At 37.8% G+C, this 25,256-nt stretch overlaps 1 protein-coding gene across 18 annotated transcripts in view; it reads right to left on the bottom strand.

Moving 5' to 3' along the window:
* Positions 1 to 10: 10 nt before the first annotated feature.
* Positions 11 to 25,256, bottom strand: part of LOC116540158 (coiled-coil domain-containing protein 144B-like) — a 56,589-nt gene continuing 31,343 nt past the window's right edge. For 14 of the 18 annotated variants that reach the window (XM_032263518.1, XM_032263532.1, XM_032263519.1 and 11 more), the window contains 6 exons: positions 24,562 to 24,698; positions 16,548 to 16,581; positions 16,130 to 16,268; positions 4,433 to 4,646; positions 1,169 to 1,331; positions 11 to 271 (listed from right to left, as the gene is read on the bottom strand). In XM_032263518.1, coding sequence (XP_032119409.1) covers positions 89 to 271; positions 1,169 to 1,331; positions 4,433 to 4,646; positions 16,130 to 16,268; positions 16,548 to 16,581; positions 24,562 to 24,698 — 870 coding nt within the window. In that variant the 3' untranslated portion in view covers positions 11 to 88. Of the gene's footprint in view, positions 306 to 1,168; positions 1,332 to 4,432; positions 4,647 to 5,828; positions 5,926 to 14,720; positions 14,868 to 16,129; positions 16,269 to 16,547; positions 16,582 to 24,561; positions 24,699 to 25,256 lie in introns of those variants that run through there. The other 4 variants (XM_032263522.1, XM_032263529.1, XM_032263527.1 and 1 more) reach the window with 4 other exon arrangements.

The following is a 25,256-nucleotide window of genomic DNA, read 5'->3' as shown; positions in this document are numbered from 1 at the left end:
TGTGTGTGTGTGTGTGTGTGTGTGTGTGTGTGTGTGTGTGTGTGTGTTTCAAAAATCCATTAGAATTCCAAGTTGCATAGAGTTGTTTTTAAAAAATATATTCACATACTAAAACATATTTGAAAATGGCCAAAGAAAATACCTCAGAATCCATTTTCTTTTGAGCCATTTCTGGCTCCTTTTGTTCACTGGTCAGAATCTGATCTTGTAATATTCTGGCATTCTGTTCTTCGGAAAGTTGCTGCTGGGCATCGTTTCGTTGCTGCTCGACCTAGAGATAACATGGAGGTGTTTGTCTAATAGCACTGAAAAAAAAAAGACTAAAAGGTTAATTAAGAGCAGAGCCTCTCTTGGCTGAGCATGGTGGCTCACGCCTGTAATCCCAGCACTTTGGTAGGCCGAGGTCCGCGAACCACGAGGTCAGGAGATGGAGACCATCCTGGCCAACATGGTGAAACCCCGTGTCTACTAAAAATACAAAAATTAGGCATGGTGGCACGTGCCTGTAGTCCCAGGACTTGGGAGGCTGAGGCAAGAGAAGCACTTGAACCCAGGAAGCGGAGGTTGCAGTGAGCCGAGATCGCACCACTGCAGTGCAGCCTGGGTAACAGTGAGACTCCGTCTAAAAAAAAAAAAAAAAGAAAGAAATAAAAAAGAAGAAAAGAGCAGAGCCTCTCTTATAAAATGGTTAAAAGAAAGTAGCCTGTTAAAACACAAGAACTTTTATCCCTGAAGCATCACTCAAATCTTAATTGCATACATGACAGTTAAATTTGTCAAAGAGGAGAAACAGTTCTTAAATATGGGAAGATACAGCATTGTAAAATAAAATTTCTTTCAAAACATTTAACTAGTGTCATTATACTTTCAAAGCTATTTAGCCCGTATTTTAACATAAAAATGTGTAAACTCATTTAGTGATTAAACTCATCTTCCGTTCTGAAAACATAGACTGAGCATCTATTTAGATGTCAAGGTTTACAATAAATAATTTTAGCTATAAATGTTATAGTTCATTTTTAAGAGGAGATAACAGTTTTGGTTTGTTTTAAACCTAAATGATATACACGAAGCCAAAAAAAAGTATAAGCAATACTGATGAAACATAAAGTTAGAAATATGAAGTTTTCACCAAAGATTAATTTACGAGATCCAAGTTCTTTCTTACCATCCTCAATTCCTTAATGAGTTTTCTCAGAGTCCATTTAAGTTGCTGCGTCATTTCAGCCTTTTTCCTACATTCCTCTTCTTTTATTCTTAACTGTTCACTGACTTTATTACACACCACATCAGCATTTTCTTTCTTATATTTTTCTTGTCTTAAGGCAAGTCTGCAGTTAAATATGGATATTAAAATGTGTTTTGTTAGAAAATAAAAAAGTTTATTTTGTCATCTGGCTCTTCTATGTGGGTTTATAATCCTGATAAAAACTCCTATGTTCTTGTTTCCTTTCTAGTTCTCATGTTTTTAATTTCTCACTTCACTCTCTTCCAAGGGATATACATATTTGAGAAGTAGTGAGGAAAGAAACATTCTGTTAACTGGTAAGTTTCTGTTATTAGTAAATCTGAGAAGAGCATATTTGAAATTTTTCAGTAAAGTTACAAGTTGAAAGTTACTTCATGTTATGCAAATTGAAAATTAGTTAATTAGAATAGATCATTTAGAGTTAGCTAATTTAAAAGAAGCTACTGTTTACAAACAGGTTTAGAAATTCACTAGAAATACATTTTCATCTTTGTGAAATATTGTATGTATAGCCCTAAAAATGATTTACAGTGTAAGATAACACCTTCAGATGTCATTCACACAACATGTATCTTCAGACTACTATAATCCAAGACTAGGCTAAGCTGTTTAATAACTGTTACCTCCATACTTTTTATGTCTCTCTTTTTGGTAACACTTTCAACTTATCTTCTTGATTCTTATGCATTTTATAAACAATGTTTAAATCCCTTTTGGAACAAGACAGGATCTAATATTTAATTTAAAAGTAAAGGATAGTTTCAACATCGAATTTGGAATTAATTTTATCTGCACAGGAAAGATGAGGAATAAACTAATCATCGATTACTTTCCATTTTACTTTTTATTTCATGCATATTTAGAATGAAACTGGGAAGTCCTAGCCAGAGCAATCAGTCAAGAGAAAGAAATAAAGGACATCCAAATTGGAAAAGAGAAAGTCAAACTATCTGTTTGCCCAAGACATAATCTTTTAGCTTAGAAAACCCTAACACTCCTGGATTTGATCAATGAAATCAGCAAAAGTCTATTTTAGTTCTTTGAGAAATCTCCCTGCTGTTTTTCCTAGAGGTTGTACTAGTTTACATTCCCATCAGCAATGTATGAGCAAGCATTCCCTTTTCACCACATCTGCACCAACATCTTTCTATTATTTTTCAACATTTTAATAATAAGGATGCTGGCTGGAGTATGGTGATATCTCCTTGTTGTTTTAGTTTGCATTTCCCTGAATATTAGTGATGTTGGGAATTTTAAAATATGTTTGTTGGCCATTTGTGCATCTTCTTTTGAGAAATGTCTGTTCATGTCTGCTTGATTTCCTTTTTTCCTATGAAAGAGCTCTTCAGCAGTGCTTTCTAGTTCTCCTTCCAGAGATCTTTCATCTCCTTTTAGAGATCTTTCATCTTGGTTACCAAGGTGAAAGATCTCTAAAAGGTTAAGTTTTTGTTGTTGTTGCCGCCACTATCGTAAAAGGGATTAGGCTCTTGATTTGATTCTCACCTTGGCCATTCTTGATGTATACTAGTACTACTGATTTGTGTATACTAGTGCTACTGATTTGTGTACATTGATTTGGTAACCTGAGACTTTTACATCAAAAAGACACCGGCAAATGTATGTTTGTTTACTGCAGCACATTTTGCAATTGCAAAGATATGAAATCAACCTAAGTGTCCGTCAACCAGTGAATGGAATAAATAATATGTGGTATATATACACCATGGAGTACTACTCAGCCATAAGAAGAATGAAATAATGTCTTTTGCAGCAACTTGGAAGGGACTGGAGGCCATTATTCTAAGTGAAGTAACTCAGGACGGGAAAGCCAAATAAAAACACGTTCTCATTCATAATAGGGAGTTAAGCTATTCATCCATGTAACCAAAAACCATGTGTATCCCCTAAAGCTATGAAATACGCCAAAATTCTGAAAAAGAATAAAACTGTATAAATTTTTTAAAAATTACTTTGGGTTTAGAAAAGTGGCCAGTTCATGATCTACTGGTTGGACTGTAAATTAACACAAACATTCTTGAGAAAAATTAATATTGATCAAAGGTCTTTTTTAAAAAGTTCCTGTATTTCAAACTAATAATTCTATATTGGATAATTTATTCAAAGCAAACAGTTTAGGGATGCAAGATTTATATAAAAAATGTTATGGGCTGGGCATGATGGCTCATGCCTATAATATTAATGACTTGGGAGGCCAAGGCAGAAGGAATGCTTGAGGTGGCGAGTTGTAGATCATCTTGAGCAATGTAGTGAGATCCTGTCTCTACAAAAAACTTAAAAAGTTAGCCAGGCATGGGAACAGGCACCTGTAGTCCCAACTACTTAGGACGCTGTGGCAGGAGGATGAAGTTCAAGGCTGCAGGGAGGTATGATCACACCACTGAATTCCAGCCTCAGGCACAGACTGAGACCCTGTGTCTATAAATAATAATAGTGAGAAAAGATGCTCCTTATATCATTAATTATAAATACAAGATAATTTCAAAACTCAAATTGCAATTTGTTAAATGAATAACAAGATTTCATATGGTGGACTTCTACATGGCCATTAAGATTGCAAAGAATATGCATTTATGTATTAGCAGAAGAGTTCACAGTTAATAATTTATTATTTCCAAGAATTTCATGTTCCACAAGACCGAGAAGGTTTCTCCCATTAATCCCCAGAAGGCAAGTCAGAAATTACAAAAATTCTAATATATTATCTTTAGTATAAATATTTCTTTAAAACTAGAATGTGGCACATATATACCATGGAATACTATGCAGCCATAAAAAATGAGTTCATGTCCTTTGCAGGGACATGGATAAAGCTGGAAACCATCATTCTCAGCAAACTGACACAAGAACAGAAAGCCAAACACTTCATGTTCTCACTCATTAAGTGGGTGTTGAACAATTGGAACACAGGGACACAGGGAGGGGAACATTACAGACTGGGGCCTATTTGGGGGTTTGGGGTCTACGGGAGGGTTATCAGGAGGTTGAGGGGCTAGGGGAGAGATAACATTAGGAGAAATATCCAATGTAGATGACGGGAGGATGGATGCAGCAAACCAACATGGCACGTGTATACCTATGTAACAAACCTGCACGTTCTGCACGTGTACCCCAGAATTTAAGTATAATAATACACAAAACAAACAAAGAACTAGAGTGTCATACCTCAAACTGCCCAGCTCTTGTTCCCATTCGATTTTCTGATGCTCTAGCTGTAATTTTGTCTCTTTTGTTTCAGATAGCTCCTTTTGTAGTACACTAACCGTATTTCCCATTTGTTTAATTTCTGCTCTAAGTCGTTCACAGTCATTATTCTTAAGTTCCAGTAAGTGTTCATATAAATGAAATGCATCCTTGATTCTTGATCGGCTAACAGAATCTGTGTCAGGGAGAAAACAAGGTGGAAATAAAATATGTGAGTACTTTTTAGGTTAAAAGGACTGTGCATTTTTAAACACTGTCTCCTTCATACACAGAACAAATATGCACTGAGTGCCTACAGTGTGGCAGACATTCCACTAAGCTGTACAGATAAAACAGACAAGACCTCTACTCTCATTTAGTTTTAAGTGTAGTGGGGAACAAAGACAACAAAAGTGACAATTATAAATTCAGATAGACAATGTAAGAAAACAGAGTTCCATGATCACATAGGAGAATTTGATCTACACTGGGCCCACGAAAGATTTCCCTAAGGAAGAGATGACTACACCAGGAAATGAAGGGTGAGAAGAAAGCACTTAAGCAAAGGGGTAGAAAAGCATTCTAGCAGTCGACAGCAGGTGCCGAAGCTCTGCTGCAATCTGCTTCTGGCCACGATGGACAGCAAGTACTGATTTACCTTCTTGCCTGAAATAACCAAAAGGAAAACAGAAAAAATATATTATACAATGATTTACCAGGCAGTGGACTTCAGGTAATGAAGGCAATGATCCCGTAAGACAGGAAACAAATGGAATTCATACCAACGCTCCAGCTCCCTGCCTTCACAGAGTTTCCAGGCTATCACACAGAGAGAAAAAACTGTCATAGAGTCTACCAGATTCCCTGAGATGAGATGAGATGATGAAGCTGAGAGTCTGGTAAAGCGAAGGCAGACAGAGATCACAAAACAGAACACTGGAAAGGAGACAGAGTACAGGGAAAGAACACTGAAGATCTGCAAAACTACCTCCTGGGTATCTAGCAGAGTACTGAACAGTGCATGTGTGCCAGAAAACTGCCCCAGACCAAGGGAAGAAACATCTAAAAAAACTGGAAAGAAACATGCCTGCTGCTCACAAGGTGCCAAAAAGAGTGTCCATTCCCATGAGTGATGCTGGGAAAACTCAGACTTCACATGGGAATGAATAGAGCCATCACAAAGATCTTGCCTCAGGAGTGGGAAATTCGATCAAATCATAAAAGGAAGACCGGAAAGATCAAGCTGTTCATATGGAACTCAACTGTATATCAAAATTAAGCTCAAGCAGATTGGCAGAGGCATGGAAGATATATATTTTTTTTTAAAGAAAAATACTCTTGTAGAGATTCAAATTACAATGTCAGGAATGAAAACTCCGAGGCCACCTCCAGCAATGGCCTTTGCAAATCTGCGGAAAGTGCTCATCAGTGACAGCCTGGACCCTTGCTGCTGGAGGATCTTGCAAAATGGAGGGCTGCAGGTGATGGAGAAGCAGAACCTTAGCAAAGAGGAGCTGATCGCCGAGCTGCAGTTCATGGGAACAGAGCTGAATGGAAAGACACTGGGAATTCTTGGCCTGGGAAGGATTGGGAGAGAGGTGGCTACCCGGATGCAGTCCTTTGGGATGAAGACGATAGGGTAAAACCCCATCATTTCCCCAGAGGTCTTGGCCTCCTGTGGTGTTTCAGCAGCTGCCCCTGGAGGAGATCTGGCCTCTCTGTGATTTCATCACTGTGCACACTCCTCTCCTGCCCTCCACCACAGGCTTATCGAACGACAGCACCTCTGCCCAGTGCAAGCAGCGGGCACGTGTGGTGAACTGACCCGCGGAGGGATCGTGGACGAAGGCGCCCTGCTCTGGGCCCTGCAGTCTGGCCAGTGTGCTGGGGCTGCGCTGGACGTGTTTACGGAAGAGCCACCACGGGACCGAACCTTGGTGGACCATGAGAATGTCATCAGCTGTCCCCACCTGGGCGCCAGCACCAAGGAGGCCCAGAGCCGCTGTGGGGAGGAAATTGCTGTTCAGTTCGTGGACATGGTGAAGGGGAAATCTCTCACGGGGGTTGTAAATGCCCAGGCCCTTACCAGCGCCTTCTCTCCACACACCAAGCGTTGAATTGGTCTGGCAGAAGCTCTGGGGACACTGATGCGAGCCTGAGCTGGGTCTTCCAAAGGGACCATCCAGGTGATAACACAAGGAACATCCCTGAAGAATGCTGGGAACTGCCTAAGCCCTGCAGTCATTGTCGGCCTCTTGAAGGAGGCTTCCAAGCAGGCAGATGTGAACTTGGTGAACTCCAAGCTGCTGGTGAAAGAGGCTGGCCTCAACGTCACCACCTCCCACAGCCCGGCAGCACCAGGGGAGCAGGGCTTCGGGGAATGTCTCCTGGCCGTGGCCCTGGCAGGCGCCCCTTACCAGGCTGTGGGTTTGGTCCAGGGCACCACACCTGTGCTGCAGGGGCTCGGTGGAGCTGTCTTCAGGCCGGAAGTGCCTCTCCGCAGGGGCCTGTCCCTGCTCCTATTCCAGACTCAGGCTTCGGACCCTGCAATGCTGCCTACCATGACTGGCCTCCTGGCAGAGGCAGGCGTGCAGCTGCTGTCCTACCAGACTTCACTGGTGTCAGACGGGGAGACCTGGCACATCATGGGCATCTCCTCCTTCCTGCCCAGCCTGGAAGCGTGGAAGCAGCATGTGACCGAGGCCTTCCACTTCCACTTCTAACCTTGGGGCTCACGGTCGCGCCTCTGGGGCTTTTCTGAAGAAACCTACCCACTGTGATCAACAGGGAGAGAAGATCCACATTCCTGGGCTGAACACACAGGCCTCTGACACTGCTTACAGGGCGCTCATCTGACCCTGTAGTACAGCAATAACTATCTAATAAAGACCCTACCAGCAAAAAATAAATAAAATAAATAAATAAATAAACATATGCCATGGTTGACATTTGCATCTTCCCAGAACTTAAGTTTATGTTATTAAGCTTATGCTGAAACTTAATCACAGAGGTGATGTTATCAGAAGGTGGGGCTTTGTGGAGGTAATTAGCTCATGGGAGCCAAGCCCTCATGAATGCCATTAGTACTCTTATATAATAGACCCCAGAGGGCTCATTTACCCCTTTTGCCATGTGAGGACACAGGGGGCAAAAAGGGATCTATGAACCCGGAATTGGTCCCTCACCAGACGCCAAATCTGCCATCACCTGGATGCTGGACTTCTGTGAGAAATCTATTTCTGTTGTTTATAAGCCACCCAGTCTACAGTATTTTGTTATAGCGGCCGAAGAGACCATAGCATCAAAGATGAAACCAACAAAACAGAAAAACAATAGGAAAAAAATCGATTAAAACCAAACAGTTTGAGGAGGTCAAAAAAAGTGATAAAACTATCTAGTCAGGTTGATCATAAAAAAGAAGATGCAAATTACTAATTTCAGAAACATAGTAATATGACATTTTATAGATTCTACAGATACTAAAAGAACAGCAATATAAGGTCAGCTTTATGTGACTAAACATGACAACTTTGATGAAACGGACACTTTCCTTGAAAAATAAAAACTAGCACAGTTCAATCAAGAAGGAATAACCTGAACTGTTCTATATGTATAAAGCCTTCCTAGAAAGGAAACTCCAGGCCCAGATAGCTATGTTCTGGTGAATTCTACCAAATATTTAATAAATAATATAACAATTTTACATGGCCTCTCCCCTAGCCCTCAAAAAAAAAAAAAAAAAAAAGGAGAAATATAACTCATCCTGTCACTCTAGCATTACCCTGAACCAAAATCTGACAATGATATTACAAAAAAGGAAAACTCCCTCATGAACATGGACATAAAAATTTAACCAATTTCTGAAGAAACCAAGATACCCTCCTTTAGGTGACAGAACCACCTCTGGTACAGCCATGCAATAATGAGCTAGCATGTCATGAGAAGACATGAAGGAAACACAAAGGCATATTACCAAGTGAAATATGCAGTCTAAAGGCTGTACATTGTATAACACCAACTATATGACATTTTAGAAAAGGCAAAATTATAGAGACAGTAAAAAAAAAAAAAATCAGTGGTAGCCAGGAGTTGGGGAAGGTGAGAAAAGATGAACAGATGAAGCACAAAGGAGTTTTAAAACTCTGAAACTACTTTGGATAATACTACAATGATAAATACATGTCCTTATACCTTTGTCTAAATTCACAGCAATTAAGACACCAAGACTGAAATCTAATATAAACTATGGACTTTGGGTGATTATGATATGTCAATTCAGGATCATCAATGAGATCAACTGTACCACTCTGGTGAGGGAGACTGATAATTGTGGAGGCTATGAACGTGTGGGGGGCAGGCAGTACAGGGATAATCTTTGTGCCTTACTTTCAGTTTTGCTGTGAAGCTAAAACTACTCTAAAAGATAGTCTTCTAAAAATTTCTAAATAAAATTTTGGCAAATCTAATATATTAGAAGGATAATACATCATAAACAAGTGAGGTTGATCCCAAAACACAGGGTTGGTTTGACATCAGTTATTCATGACATTAACAAACTAAAAGAGAAGAACCATATGACCATCTCAGTAGATATAGGCATTTGATAAAATACAACATTCATTCCTGATTTAAAAAAAAAATTCCCCTTAGTAACTAAAGAATACAAGGGAAGGCCATCAGCATGATAAAGAGCATCTCTGATAAATCTACAACTAACACGCATCATGATGAAAAACTGAATGCTTTCCCTGTAAGATCAGGAACATAGGAAAGTTTCCTTTCACTATTTGAGCAGCATTGTACTGAAGCCAGTGCAGTTAGGCAAGAAAAGGAAATAAAAGCTATCTGGGTTAAAAGGAAGAAGTAAAACTGTCTTTATTCACAATCATGATCACATAATAGGGACGGGTAAAATCCAACCTGTGGGGAAGCTTCCTATTTTTACAAATAAAGTTTTATTGGAATGCAGCTGTGTTTTTTTTTTTTTAAATATATTTTATTGCACTTTAGGTTCTGGGGTACATGTGCAGAACATGCAGGATTGTTGCACAGGTACACATATGGCAATGTGGTTTGCTGTCTCCATCCCCCCATCACCTATATCTGGCATTTCTCCCCAGGTTATCCCTCCCCAACCTCTCTACCCGCACTGTCCCTCCCCTATTCCCCCCCAACAGACCCCAGAATGTGATAGTCTTCTCCCTATGTCCATGTGTTCTCATTGTTCAACATCTGCCTATGAGAACATATGGTGTTTGATTTTCTGTTCTTGTGTCAGTTTGCTGAGAATGATGGTTTCCAGATTCATCCATGTCCCTATAAAGGACACAAACTCATCGTTTTTTTATGGCTGTATAGTATTCCATGTTGTACATGTACCACATTTTCCTTGTCCCGTCTATCATTGATGGGCATTTGGCATTTGGGTTGGTTCCAGATCTTTGCTATCGTAAACAGTGCTGCAATAAACATACATGTGCATGTGTCTTTATAATAGAATGATTTATAATCCTTTGGATATATACCCAGTAATGGGATTGCTGGGTCAAATGGAATTTTTGTTTCTAGGTCCTTGAGGAAGCGCCACACTGTCTTCCCCAATGGCTGAATTAATTTACACTCCCACCAACAGTATAAAAGTGTTCCTATTTCTCCACATCCTCTCCAGCATCTGTTGTCTCCAGATTTTTTAATGATCGTCATTCTAAGTAGCATGAGATGGTATCTCAACATGGTTTTGATTTGCATTTCTCTGATGACCAGTGATGATGAGCATTTTTTCATACGTTTATTGGCCTCATATATGTCTTCTTTTGAAAAAAGTCTGTTCCTATCCTTTGCCCACTTTTAAATGGGTTTGTTTTTTTCTTGTAAATCTGTTTTAGTTATTTGTAGATTCTGGATATTGCCCCTTTGTCAGATGGGTAGATTGCAAAAACTTTTTCCCGTTCTGTTGGTGGCTGCTTCACTCTAATGATTGTTTCTTTTGCTGTGTAGAAGCTGTGGAGTTTAATTAGATCCCATTTGTCTATTTTGGCTTTTGTTGACAATGCTTTTGGTATTTTAGACATGAAGTCCTTGCCTACGCCTATGTCCTGAATGGTTTTGCCTAGATTTTCTTCTCGGGTTTTTATGGTGTTAGGTCTTATGTTTAAGTCTTTAATCCATCTGGAGTTAATTTTAGTGTAAGGTGTCAGGAAAGGGTCCAGTTTCTGCTTTCTGCACATGACTAGCCATTTTTCCCAACACCATTTATTAAACCGGGAATCCTTTCCCCATTGCTTGTTTTTGTTAGGTTTGTCAAAGATCAGATGGTTGTAGATGTGTGGCATTGCCTCCAAGGCCTCTGTTCTGTTCCATTGGTCTATATCTCTGTTTTGGTACCAGTACCATGCTGTTTTGATTACTGTGGCCTTGTAGTATAGTTTGAAGTCAGGTAGCATGATGCCTCCAGCTTTGTTCTTTTTGCTTAGAACTGACTTGGCTATGCGGGCTCTCTTTTAGTTCCACATGAATTTTAAGGTGGTTTTTTCCAGTTCTGTGAAGAGGCTGTCATAGGTAGCTTGATGGGGATAGTGTTGAATCTATAAATTACTTTGGGCAGTATGGACATTTTCACAATATTGATTCTTCCTAACCATAAGCATGGAATGTTTTTCCATCTGTTTGTGTCCTCTCTTATTTCTTTGAGCAGTGGTTCGTAGTTCTCCTTGAAGAGATCCTTTATGTCCTTTGTTAGTTGTATTCCTAGGTATTTGATTCTCTTTGTAGCAATTGTAAATGACAGTTCATTCTTGATCTGGCTCTCTGTTTGTCTGTTATTGGTGTATAGGAATGCTTGTGACTTCTGCACATTGATTTTATATCCCGAGACTTTGCTGAAGAAGCTTATCAGTAAGGAGATTTCGGGCTGAGATGATGGGATCTTCTAAATATACAATCACATCGTCTGCAAATAGAGACAGTATGACTTCCTCCTTTCTTATTTGAATATCCTTTATTTCTTTTTCTTGCCTGATTGCTCTGGCTAGAACTTCCAATACTCTATTGAATAGGAGTGGTGAGAGAGGCCATCCTTGTCTAGTGCTAGATTTCAAAGAGAATGCTTCCAGTTTTGCCCATTCAGTATGATATTGGCTGTGGGTTTGTCATAAATAGCTTTTATTATTTTGAGATATGTTCCATCGATACCTAGTTTATTCAGAGTTTTTACATTAAGGGCTGCTGATTTTGTTGAAGGCCTTCTCTGTACCTATTGAGATGATCATGTGGTTTTTGTCTTTGGTTCTGTTTATGTGGTAAATTACGTTTATAGATTTGAGTATGTTGAACCAGACTTGCATCCCAGGATGAAGCCTACTTGATCATGGTGGATAAGCTTTTTGATGTGCTGTTACAATCAGTTTGCCAGTATTTCATTAAAGATTTTTGCTTCTATATTCATCATGGATATTGGCCTGATGTTTTCTTTTCATGCTAAGTCTCTGCCGGGTTTTGGTATCAGGATGATGTTGGTCTCATAAAATGATTTGGGAAGAATTCCTTCTTTTTGGATTGTTTGGAATAATTTCAGAAGGAGTGGTACTAGCTCTCTTTGTATGTCTCGTAGAATTCAGCTGTAAACCCATCTGGACCTGGGCTTTTTTTTTGTTGGTAAGCTATTAATTGCTACCTCAACTTCAGACCTTGTTATTGATCTGTTCAGGGTTTTGACTTCTTCCTGGTTTAGGCTTGGGAGGGTGCAAGTGTCCAGGAATTTATCCATTTCTTCTAGGTTTACTGGTTTATGTGCATAGAGTTGTTTGTAGTAATCTCTGATGGTAGTTTGTATTTCTGTGGAATTGGTGGTGATATCCCCTTTATTGTTTTTTATTGCATCTATTTGATTCTTCTCTCTTTTTTTAATTAATCTGGCTAGTGGTCCATCTATTTTGTCAATCTTTTCAAAAAACTAGCTCCTGGATTTATTAATTTTTAAAGGGTTTTTTGTGTCGCTATCTCTTTCAGTTATGCTAGCTTTTGAGTTTTTTGATCTTGCACCTCTAGCTCTTTCAATTTTGATGACAGGGTGTCGATTTTAGATCTTTCCTTGATTCTCATGTGGGCATTTATTGCTATAAATTTTCCTCTAGATACTGCTTTAAATGTGTCCCAGAGATTCTGGTATGTTGTGTCTTCATTCTCGTTGGTTTTGAAGATCTTTATTTCTGCCTTCATGTCATTGTTTATCTAGTCCACATTCAAGAGCCAATTGTTTGGTTTCCATGAAGTTGTGCAGCTCTGAGTTAGTTTCTTAATCCTAAGTTCTAATTTGATTGCACTGTGGTCTGAAAGACTGTTATGGTTTCACTTCTTTTGCATTTGCTGAGGAGTGATTTACTTCCAATTATGTGGTCAGTCTTAGAGGTATGATGTGGTGCTGAGAAGAATGTATATTCTATGGATTTGGGGTAGAGAGTTCTGTAAATATCTGTTAGATTTGCTTGGTCCAGATCTGAGTTTAAGTCCTGGATATCCTTGTTAATTTTCTGTCTCATTGATCTGTCTAATATAGACAGTGGAGTGTTAAAGTCTACCACTATTATTGTGTAGGGAGTCTAAGTCTCTTTGTAGGCCATTAAGAACTTGCTTTATGTATCTCGGTGCTCAGGTATTGGGTGTATATATATTTAGGATCATTAGCTCTTCTTGTGGCATTGACCCCTTTAACCATTATGTAATGCCCTTCTTTGTCTCTTTTGATCTTTGTTGGTTTAAAGTCTATTTTATCAGAGACTAGGATTGCAACTCCTTTTTTTTTTTTCTTCTCTCCATTTGCTTGGTAAATCTTCCTCCATCCCTTTATTTTGAGCCTATGTGTATCCTTGCACATGAGATGGGTTTCCTGGATACAGCACACCAATGGTTTTTGACTTTTTATCCAATTTGCCAGTCTGCGTCTTTTGATTGGGGCTTTTAGCCCATTTACATCTAAGGTTAATATTGTTATGTGTGAATTTGATCCTGCCATTTTGATGCTAGCTGGCTGTTTTGCCCATTAGTTGATGCAGTTTCTTCATTGCGTCAATGCTCTTTACCATTTGGTACGTTTTTGGAGTAGCTGGTACTGGTTGTTCCTTTCTATGTTTAGTGCTTCTTTCAGGAGCTCTTGTAAGGCAGGCCTGGTGGTGACAAAATCTCTCAGCAATTGCTCGTTCATAAAGGATTTTATTTCTCCATCGCTTATGAAGCTTAGTTTGGCTGGATATGAAATTCTAGGTTGAAAGTTCTTTTCTTTAAGTATGTTGAATATTGGCCCCTACTCTCTTCTGGCTTGTAGGGTTTCTGCCGAGAGATCTGCTGAGTCTGATGGGCTTCCCTTTGCGGGTAACCTGACCTTTCTCTCTGGCTGCCCCTGGCATTTTTTCCTTCATTTCAACACTGGTGAATCTGACAATTATGTGCCTTGGGGTTGCTGTTCTTGAGGAATATCTTTGTGGTGTTCTCTGTATTTCTTGGACTTGAATATTGGCCTGCCTTGCTAAGTTGGGGAAGTTCTCCTGGATAATATCCTGAAGAGTGTTTTCCAGCTTGGATTCACTCTCTCCGTCATATTCAGGTACACCTATCAAACGTAGATTAGGTCTTTTCACATAATCCCATTTTTCTTGGAGGCTTTGTTCATTTCTTTTTACTCTTTTTTCTCTAATCTTGCTTTCTCATTTCATTTCATTGAGTTGATCTTCAATCTCTGATATACTTTCTTCTGCTTGGTCAATTGGGCTATTGAAACTTGTGTATGCTTCACAAAGTTCTTGTGTTGTGTTTTTCAGCTCCATCAAGTCATTTATGTTCTCTAAGCTGTTTATTCTCATTAGCATTTCGTCTAACGTTTTTTCAAGGTTCTTAGTTTCTTTGTATTGGGTTAGAACATGTTCTTTTAGCTCAAAGAAGTTTGTTATTACCCACTTTCTGAAGCCTGTTTCTGTCAATTTATCAGACTCATTCTCCATCTAGCCTTGTTCCCTTGCTGGTGAACAGTTGTGATCCCTTGGAGGAGGGGAGGAGTTCTGATTTTGGGTATTTTCATCCTTTTTGCACTTGTTTCTTCCCATCTTTGTGAAGTTATCGACCTGTGGTCTTTGTAGTTGGTGACTTTCAGATGGGGGTCTCTGAGTGGACATCGTTTTTGTTGATGAAGTTATTTCTTTCTGTTTTTTAGTTTTCCTTCTAACAGGCCCCTCTGCTGTAGGACTGCTGGAGGTCCACTCCAGACCCTGCTTGCCTGAGGATCACCTGTGGCGGCCTGTGCGTTCTTGCTGGGAACTGCACTCCAGAGCTGTTCCTATTTGCCGTCTTGAAGAACAGTCGCAGCTGTGCTTTTTAACATATGCACGGTCTACGGCTGGTCTCATACTACAATGGCAGAGTTGATTGGCTGTGACAGAGGCCATTTTGCCACAAGTTAGTTTCAAAATGAAAAGGTCTGACAACCTTTGGTGTATGTATAAATGCTGATTGACTCAAATCTCAATTTTAAACGTTCATAAGCTACCCCAATTGGAAAAGACAGTTCACCAAAGAAGACATATAGGTAGCAAATAAGCCCATACAAGATGTTCAACATTATTAGTCCTTAGAGTAATGCACATTAAAACCATAATGATATGAATACATATCCATTATAATGGCTGAAATTTCAAAATTTAAAAAACAGCAATAATAAGATCTTGAGATGCTACAGAACAACAAGAAATGTCATATACCTATGGTTGGAATGAAAAATCAATTCAAATACCTTGGGAAACAATTCAGCAGTTTCTTAATAAAGGAATACAAAGGGACAGGAAAAGACTTTTATGAATGATCAACATGTTAACTCTCTTGATTATGATGATGGTTTCACACGTCCATGCAATTGTACATTTTATATATGTGCAGTCTATAGTGTGTCAGTTATACCTCACTGAAACTATTGACTGCTGGAACAATCATCTAAGACACCAGGTGGGACACAGAGAAAGAGAAGGGTAGAAACGATGCAGGATAAAGCTAGAGGATTCAGATCTCTAACCTTATAGCAATTAGTAGCAGCTGAGTTATAAGCAAAGGAATACCGAATTCTGAATAATAATTTCAGAATCTTGCAATTTTTTCTAATAAAAAAACTTTATACAGAGGCAAGTTCGGAAATCTACTTTCAAAAAACTAAAAATCATTTTTAATGCAATTCATCAACAGGCATTCATTCACGTATTCACCCATTTATTCGCACATTTAACAAATAAATACTAATTGAGCACACAATACAAATGATCAGATCCGAATCTTTAAAAACATATCATTATGATTGCAGAATAGACCATGATTTCAGGAGGTAGGGTATTAGGGAAAAGAGTTCTAGGATTCCTAAGATTCCTGCAGCATTCCAGGTGGGAAAAAAATGGTAACCTGACATTGGGGGAAGGCGTAGGAGAGAAACAGAGCCAACAAAAAGACTGGGAGTGCCATTCATACCGAGAAAAGTACAGTGGAGTTATCATAGCTCTTTGGTGTACAGTATGCATTTGTTCTCTTTTTATTTTAACACTGAGCATACTTCTGAGACAAGCTTCACTATCATGCATCAGTTCTCAGCAACGTATACACACATTACTGCAGGATACATTAAAAGGTCTTGCATTTATGCAATGGTCCTACCTTTACACTCCATTTTAAGTTGTTCAATCAGCAACAAAAAATTCTCATAAGTAGAGTGAGACAACTCGCATTCTGAGGCTGTTTCAGACGATTGCATTGAGTCAGCAAAGTCAGCTCCAGAATGTATTTGGTTTTTGACCTATAAGATAAATAATACTGTTTCACAATGTCCTAGAAAGATTTATAACATATGTTAAATGTACAGAAGTGGTATTTCTCCATTTTTTTTTTGTACGAGCAAAAACACAGGTACTTCTTAAAGAAACAGATTGTTCTTAGAAGGTACAGTTATCAACGGCTGTTTTTTAATCACTTTTTCTAAGCAAACAGCTTTATAACAAAACTTTTTTTTTTCACCTTACCTTTTAGAACATTTTTTTAAAATAATATTTTAGATCATTTACTTTTTTTACAATACCTTGTTATTTTCAGTAGGTGTTTTATTTTCAGGCCTGAAAAAGAAACAATTCCTTTTAGAAAAATAGCAAAGATGTAAAATATAAAGAATATCTAATACTATTGTTTTATCACATAAAATATCTGCATTTGTATTACTTCTGCTATTCATCAAGTGCACAGGTAATTTTTTTTTTACAGGTAATACAAAATACAGTAATTTTCTACAACGGACATTAAATTATAAACAGAAACATTGACATTAAGGGATAAAGAAATTTACTACTACCGCAAATAATTAAATTTAGGTTCAGCTTTCTGAGAGTAAAACCAAAAGAAAAAAACATGTTACCTGCATTATGTGATAAAAAGATATATATCAGGTTCTTGTCATTGTTGTCCTTCTCAATAAAAACAGTGTTTACAGGCACTTTGGAAAATATTACTTACATTCTTATATAAGGGAAATTCTTTTCTTAATGATGATATTAGTTAGCTTTTTCTGGACTTACTATGCAGGTACTATGCATCATTCTAAGCGCTGTCCATGTGTCAAACTCATATAATCCTTTTAACGATGTGAGGTTTGTAACACTGTGAGGTTGGTAACATATTAGGTATTTTATAAAGGAAGAAAATAGGCACAGAAAGGTCCCATGACTCTCCTCAGCTGATACAGCTGGCCAGTAGCAGACCCAGCACTCATACCCAAGAATTCTACCTCAAAAACATGTGTTTCATGAGATGCTGTGAAGGTAACCTTTATTTTCAAGTGTTTTAAAGAGATATGACAGCAGATGAATCCATTCCATTTCTAACTACAACTATAAATAATAATTTCAGAATCTTGCAATTTTTTCTAATAAAAAAACTTTATACAGAGGCAAGTTCGGAAATCTACTTTCAAAAAACTAAAAATCATTTTTAATGCAATTCATCAACAGGCATTCATTCACGTATTCACCCATTTATTCGCACATTTAACAAATAAATACTAATTGAGCACACAATACATGCTGATGGCAATGCTGGTCCAGGGAAACATGGTGTTTTGAAACTTTCGAACTTTAGAATCCATTGTGGGTCAACTTGATTAAATTTTTTTTAAACTCTATATGCCAGAAGTAATAATCTGTGATAGACTGTCAATAACTAGCTTTTCTAAAGTACTTGAACAAAACCCTCCCATTTTCCCCAGAATCTAAACGACTCTAAAGTTGATACGCCTGACATTTTAGAGTACCTTAGCAAATCATACCTATTCATCAACGGACGTTTAAATTCTATTCAGTATGGCCTAAGTGTTCGCATGTTTATTATTTCACAACTTTAAAAAAATCTATATATAAACAGTTTAAATTTTAGTTCACATTTACATGCTCAGTTAGACTAATGTTACATTTCTGAAGCAATGCTGAAGGAACAAACTCTTACCATAAAACTCTACATGAATAAACATTTTAAGGACAATTAGTTTGCTAAAAGCTATAAAAGATAATGAGTCGAGCTTTCAAACACTGAGACATGCAAACAAAACTAAATCTCATAAACATGTTCTTCTTTCCTGATCATTACCAGCATCATACAAACACATTCTAAAAGCTTCTATTTTAAAACAAAAAAGAAAGAAAAGTCCCTGAATTCCACATTCTTCTTCAGTTTTCACCCATTTCTCTACTGTCTTTCCCAGTAAATGTTCCCTCAAGGGGTGTCTATGCTTATCCACGATAGTGAGATTCCACAGCATTTATTTATTGAAACTGTTCCTTGTCAAAGTCACCAGCCCTCAGAATAATCGGTCTTTCAGTGTTGATATAGTTGAGTATCCTCTAGCTTTGGCAGTCTACACTATTCTATTTCCAGAAAAAGTAACCACTGCAAATGTTCCTTCTCGGAGAAATAAAGAACGTTTAAATTTTACCTCCTTTCATCCTCACCTATTTCACTTAAACCGCTGTCATCATCTACTTGCAGCAGACCATGAGTTACTAAATTAGCCTTCTCAAACATTGGTGTAATCATATTATTTTGAGGTCCATTTTTTATTTTCATTTTTCTTTACTTCCTTCATATGTAATGCAGAACCACAACTTTAAAAAAATCTGGCCGGGTGCAGCGGCTCACACCTATAATCCCAGCACTTTGGGAGGTCGAGGCGAGCAGATCATGAGGTCAGGAGATTGAGACTATCCTAGCCATGGTGAAACCCGTCTCCACTAAAATACAAAATCATTAGCCAGGCATGGTGGCATGCACCTGTGGTCCCAGCTACTCAGGAGGCTGAGGCCAGGGAATCACTTGAATCCAGGAGACGGAGGCTGCAGTGAGCCGAGATTGGGCCACTGCACTCCAGCCTGGCAAAAGAGCAAGACTCTGTCTCAAAAAAAAAAAAATCTATAAAAAGCCAATGTTTTACAATAATTCTACTGATAACAAATAAAAAACAATTTTGTAAAATTCCAACTCTTCCCTATCTCAATTCATTAATTTAAAAAACACAGTTATGAATTACCAACATATAAAGAAATATATGTTTCCTGCCTCAAAAAACAAGTAATATACAATTATGATACAATGTGTGGTTTAAGAGTTGACATATGAAAAGTTATATTTTAGCACAAGAAAGGCTTTACAGAAAAGGCAAAATAGGAGCTCACCAGGGAAAAATAGAGAAAATGACTCCACTTGGAGAACAGAATGAGAGCACAAAGACTAGTCCCATGGAGTCTAGGTGTTTCCTGGGAACTTGAAAGGAGGAGTGTAAAACACAATGAAAAGAATGGAAGATGAATGCTACATCAGACAGCTGGAGCATACAGACAGTGATTCTTAGACATGAAACTCGTAATTAGATCTGTTCTATGTTTTGGGTATAATAATATTTAAACAGTTTAAACAAGGTTTTAAAAATAACAGGCACATATCACATTAAAGAAATCAGGAAAATGTCTTGGGAAGAAAAAAATCTTACTGTTAAAATTCCTCAATGTCAGTGTATACAGTTCAAAAATAGCAATATTTTTATTATAGAAGTTTGTTTGAAAATAAAATAATTTGGTAAATTTTCTATATGTTTAGTCTAGTTTTTAGTCTTAACACAGAAAGCTGAATTTGCCAGCAGAAAATTGTAATTACTTTTTTATGAAGAAAACACACACAGCATCACTACCATTACATGGAACAGAAAGCGAACAACAACAAAATAGATTAAGGAATAAAAAAAAGAGTATCACTATCATATAGCTATACACATTAACAAAGAGACAAACATTTACCACTTGAGATTATGTTAGGAGTTTAGCAGAAGCCTCTGAAAATTCCAAAAACTGAAACAAAACTAATAATTGCTGTTTGTTTTTAACTATATAGAGAACTCTTCTGGTTAAGACTAAGCATCAAAAAAAAAAAAAAAAAAAAAAAAGAGAGAGAGATCTTGCTGAGACCAATTATTAAACAATTCCTCTTGACCCATACATCCAAATTAATTATATAGTTCTGGAATATGAAATCATTTTCATTTTGAACATAGTTGATGGAAGGCAACTTTTAAACAGAAAACTGCAGTTTAAAGTTGCCTCAGACTTAGGAAAGAACTGACCTGTAGCATGGTAGTAACAGGCAACCACCCACGGCCAGTTCTAAATATAGTCAATCAATCAACCAGTATCAATGTGGGCCACTTGCTTCTGAAAGACAGGCAATCAAACACAAACTTACTCCAATCCACAAGCCTGGGAGTGAGTGCTAACCAACCCACAGCAGCCTCGCTCACATAGCCATGTTTCTCCAGATCATGTCAACCCTCTTATGCCCTGAGAGTCTGCCAATCTTTCAAGTCCGCTCCTCCCACCACCCTATGTAAGATCCACAGCTGCTCAGAGTGCCTGATCAGCACAGCTCTCTGGTAGAAAGCAATACATTCCAACTTGGTCTTTTAACTTCAAATACTGAAGGTTCATAATTGCTTGGAAACAATTTTTAAGTCCATTAAATTTACCACCCTTATATTTTTTCTTTATAAATTACCAATGAAGTTTGTAATTCCTTTGATCCATTTTATCATAAGTAAAACTATCATGATTATTAGTAAAACAATAAATACTGAGTAACCGGAAAATTGAGCTTTACTCTCTAAATGGAAAACTATTAATATAAAGAATGCAGCCTATTACAAAGAGCTAAAAAAAATTCAAAAAGGCATATCATTGCCAAGCAAAAGTGTTAGAATGAACCCACGTCAGACCTTTACTTCTTTTTTTTTTTTTTTTTTTTTGAGACAGAGTCTCACTCTGTCACTAGGCATCAGGCTGGAGTGCCGTGGCATGACCTCGGCTCACTGCAATCTCTGCCTCCTGGGTTCAAGTAATTCTCCTGCCTCAGCCTCCCGAGTAGCTGGGACTACAGGTGCGTGCCACCACGCCCAGCTAATTTTTTTTTGTATTTTTAGTAGAAGACGGGGTTTCACCATGTTGGCCAGGATGGTCTCCATCTCTTGACCTCATGATCCGCCCGCCTCGGCCTCCCAAAGTGCTGGGATTACAGGCGTGAGCCACTGTGCCCAGCCTTTCTTTTTTTTTTTTTAACATGAGAATCAGTCTAATGTTCTTAAAATACACCAAAGGGTAAACTTCGCTTGCTCATTTAGTAAGTATTTGTTGAGTAGCTACTTACTGCATGCTAGGCCCTTTTCTAGGCACACAGGATATGGTAGTGAACAACAAAAATCCTACTCATGAAAGTGAAATAGGCACACAATGAAAGTAGATAGATTAGGCAAATATATAATGTTAGAGGGAAAAACTAAAGCAGGAAAATGAAATGTTTACAGGTTTGAGGGGAGGAGTGGTGAGAATTTTAGGATGGCCAGAAAAGTCCTGACTGAGAAAGGGGCTTTTAAGAACTGAAGGAATGGAAGGAGAAAGCCAGGAGGCGACTTGAGGAAAAGGCATCCCAGACACAGGGAACTGCCCAGTTCAGAGGTATGCCTGGAGTGTTTAAGCAACAGTGATATATAAGGAAGAGCAAGAAGTTCAGTGTGGCTGAAGCAGAGCAAAGGGAGTAAGAAACAGAAATTTAAGTTGAGAGAGGGTATTACGGGGAACACTGACACATACTCAGAGTGAAATGGGAGGCAATCAGATGGGTCTGAGCAGAGGAATGACATCATCTGACTTACGTTTTAAATACGGCCACTGAGTTAAGGATTTATGAAAAGAGGATTCTTTTAAGAAAACAGAAAGACCAATTAACAGTCTATTACATGCATCTACACAGCAGATGGTGGTGGCTTGGACATGGAAGATACGACTGACTTCTGGATACATTCTTCAGGTACTCCTGACAAGCTCTGCTGACAGATTAGACATGAGGTGTCAGAGAGAGAGGTGAGTCAAGAATGACACTTTGGTTTCTAGCAGAGCAACTGCAAGAGTGCCGTTAATGCAAGTAGGAAAGACTATGTGAGGGGCAGGTATGAGAAAGAACACTGGTACCCCAATCTCGGACCTGGTAAGTTTGTGATACCCAACAATTTGTGATCAACCAAACAGAGATGCCAGGTTAGTATAGAAGTCTGGAATTAAGGAGAGAGATCGAGGCAGGAGACATGCATTTGGAAATCATTAGCACACTCAAGGTAGTAAGCCACGAGAAAGAAGATTGAGGACTGAGCCCTGGGACACATCCATGTGAAAATGTGGGATATGAGAAGAAACCAAGACAGATTATGACAGATGGACTAGAAAGGCAGGAAGAAAAGCCAGGCGAGTGAGGGAGATCCTGAAAGCCAAGTGAAGACACCGCTATGGAGGAGAGAGATATTTCCATTAGGTCCAATATTGCTGACAGGTTAAATAAAATGAGGTCTAAGAAACAATGTCTAGATTTGCTTAAGTGAAAATCAGTGGTAAACTTGAGAACAACAATCTTGGAAGAGTGGTGGGAGTGAAAATTACTGGTGTCAGCTCAAGAGTGAATGGACAGGAAATCTGAATCCATGAGTATAAACCATTCTTTCAAGGCCAACATACCTAGGGAAATGATGTAGATGACCTTATTTTCTTCTTGTTTAGCTGTATTTTTCAATTCTTATATTACTATATAGTATATTTTTACCCTTTAAAAGTTTTTAAAATTATGCCTATATAGCATTTTTGCAATGCCAGATCAAGGTATTAAAAAATTCATGAAGTTATAGAACCAAAAGACCTCTTGAACTTTTCTAGATTATATAAGCTCATTATCATTTTGCTCATGCTTATGCATAAAGATCAAGGAAGACTAAAAGTTTCAGAAGAAGTATTTCTTGCTTGATAAAAATCATCCAACTCTAGAATATTTTATACTCATCAAATAAACAAAAACAATAGTCAAAATAAGGAATTCTATTAACAGGAATAAAAGGGGACAAATGCAGAAAATAATCTTATTTTGTAAACCAAATTTGTTGAAATTATATGAAGCCACTGTTGAAAAATACGGTATGCTGCCTACTGAAATATATTATCTTTTAAAAGGAAGGATAATGGCATGCATGTAGGGTACCTTTAAAAAGAGGATTCACTGCATAACAGCACCTTGGTTTTAGCACCAGGGTCAGCAAATTGGCGCTTGTGGGCCAAATCCAGACCGCTGCCCGTTTTCATGAGGAAATTTCCTTGAAACGCAGACGCACTTACTCACTTTATAATCCACAAAGCCTGCAATATTTAGTAACTGGCTTTTTACAAAAAGTGCTGTCTAACTCTCGGTTCAGTACATCTAAGATCCTCTGATGTATTTTAGTAAGTTTTACCCGAATATTTTATACTCGGGTATATACTGAAACGCTTATGTGAAATATGAATTCCCTTATGCAATCCCTTGGCAATATGTATACAGATTAATTTGAGGGTCTGGCATTTCAGCACTCACACGCTGAGAACAAAGAACAAAAATTTAATAACTAGCAGTTCTGTTGCTAACAAGGTACAGTGTCAGTGTAGCATGTAGCTGGCTTCCTTTTGTAACTGAGCAGATATTACAAGAATTTCAACAAAACTGACTTAAGATATGTCAAACTAAATGCTTTAAATATACTTTCTGAAATAATCAGTACACTCTAGATCTAACAACTTCATTTATTAAGATGATTGCATACTACATGATTTTCTAGGTATGACAACTGTACTATTTCCTTATTGCTAAGGATTTAGACTATCTCCAACTTTTTGATATTACAATGCTATAATATCTTTATACATAAGTATATATGTAACATATATAAATAACCTTAACGTACATATATAATATTTACTATATATTTACCCATTAGCCTGTTGTATCTTATACACTACAAGTAATAAATGTCCTTAATGCATATGTGTATGTGTCTACACAAGTAATATTTTCCTGTAGGCTCTCATCCAAAAGGTGAAGTTGTTAAAGGAGTGACGTGTTTGAAATTTTGATACATGCTACTAAATTACCCTGCAAAAAGGATTTGCCAATTTCATTTAACAACAGTGTATGAAAATGCCTTTTTCCTCATATTTGCCAATGCTTCCTATTTTTTTAAATAAAAAATATGATTGGAAAACATGGCATCTCATGTTAGTTTGCATTTTTCTGATAACAGAAAGGGCCGAATATCCTAGTAAAAGTATAAAATTTGTTCATCATGAATATTAGCCAAAATTAGAATTCATTTCATAGCACATAATTGTCTCTTATTTTTTTTTTTTAAATGGAGTTTTGCTTTTGTTGCCCAAGCTGGAGTGCAATGGCACAATCTTGGCTCACTGCAACCTCCACCTTCTATGTTCAAGTGATTCTCCTGCCTCGGCCTCCCAAGTAGCTGGGATTACAGGTATGCACTACCACACTCAGCTAATTTTGTATTTTTATTAGAGATGGGGTTTCTCTGTGTTGGTCAGGCTGGTCTCGAACTCCCGACCTCAGGTGATTCACCCACCTCAGCCTCCCAAAATGCTGGGATTCCAAGCCTGGGCCACCATACCCACCCAATTGTCTCCTGTTAAGTGTTACTATAGGCTTACCTGTCATGCACTTCATTCTCCTTCCTAGGAAACTGCTGATTAAGTCCATCATCATCACTGCCAGCAGCAGTACCATCAGGTAGGCTTCCCAATAATTCTGTGTTATTACTTGTGTGCTGCTTCATTTCTTCTTCAACCTTGAGTGAGAGTTTGATGTTAAGGATGATTGTTATTACTTTATTCAATAAAGAATTTTTTTTCTGTTTTCATTGATTTCATCACTTGACTCAGTTTACTGATCATAATTTTATTCATTAAAATACTTTGTGCTTACTTTAATTTTATATCTAAAACTATAATAGAATTATAAATAATACAATTGTATCATCAACAGTTTTGTAAAGTCAGCTTTATTTCTGTTTTATTCAATGAGACAGAATTTTCCAAAATTTCAACAAGTGCCCTTCTTAATTTTGTGCTTTTATTCCCGACCACCCTTTACTATGTATTATGAATTTTTACCTCATTTGACTGGCACAAAGACATAAATAAGAAAACAAAGACACAAAGCATGTATTCTTCTGTCTTTACCACTTGGCTTCAACATTAACAGCCAGACTGAGAGGATGTGACACTGTGGGGCTTCAGGAACAGAAAGGAAGCTTTCTCTTTTCTGCACTAAGCTATTCTTTTCCCCCATTAACTTTTGTCTTTTTTTTTTTTTTTTTTTTTTTTTTTTTTTTTTTTTTTTTTTT

This window comes from Sapajus apella, unplaced genomic scaffold (genome assembly GCF_009761245.1).
Source record: "Sapajus apella isolate SASKATOON/1434 unplaced genomic scaffold, GSC_monkey_1.0 scaffold136, whole genome shotgun sequence".
NCBI lineage: Eukaryota > Metazoa > Chordata > Mammalia > Primates > Cebidae > Sapajus > Sapajus apella.
Note: the sequence above shows the minus strand (reverse complement) of the source record. Positions and strands in the feature narration are given on the sequence as shown.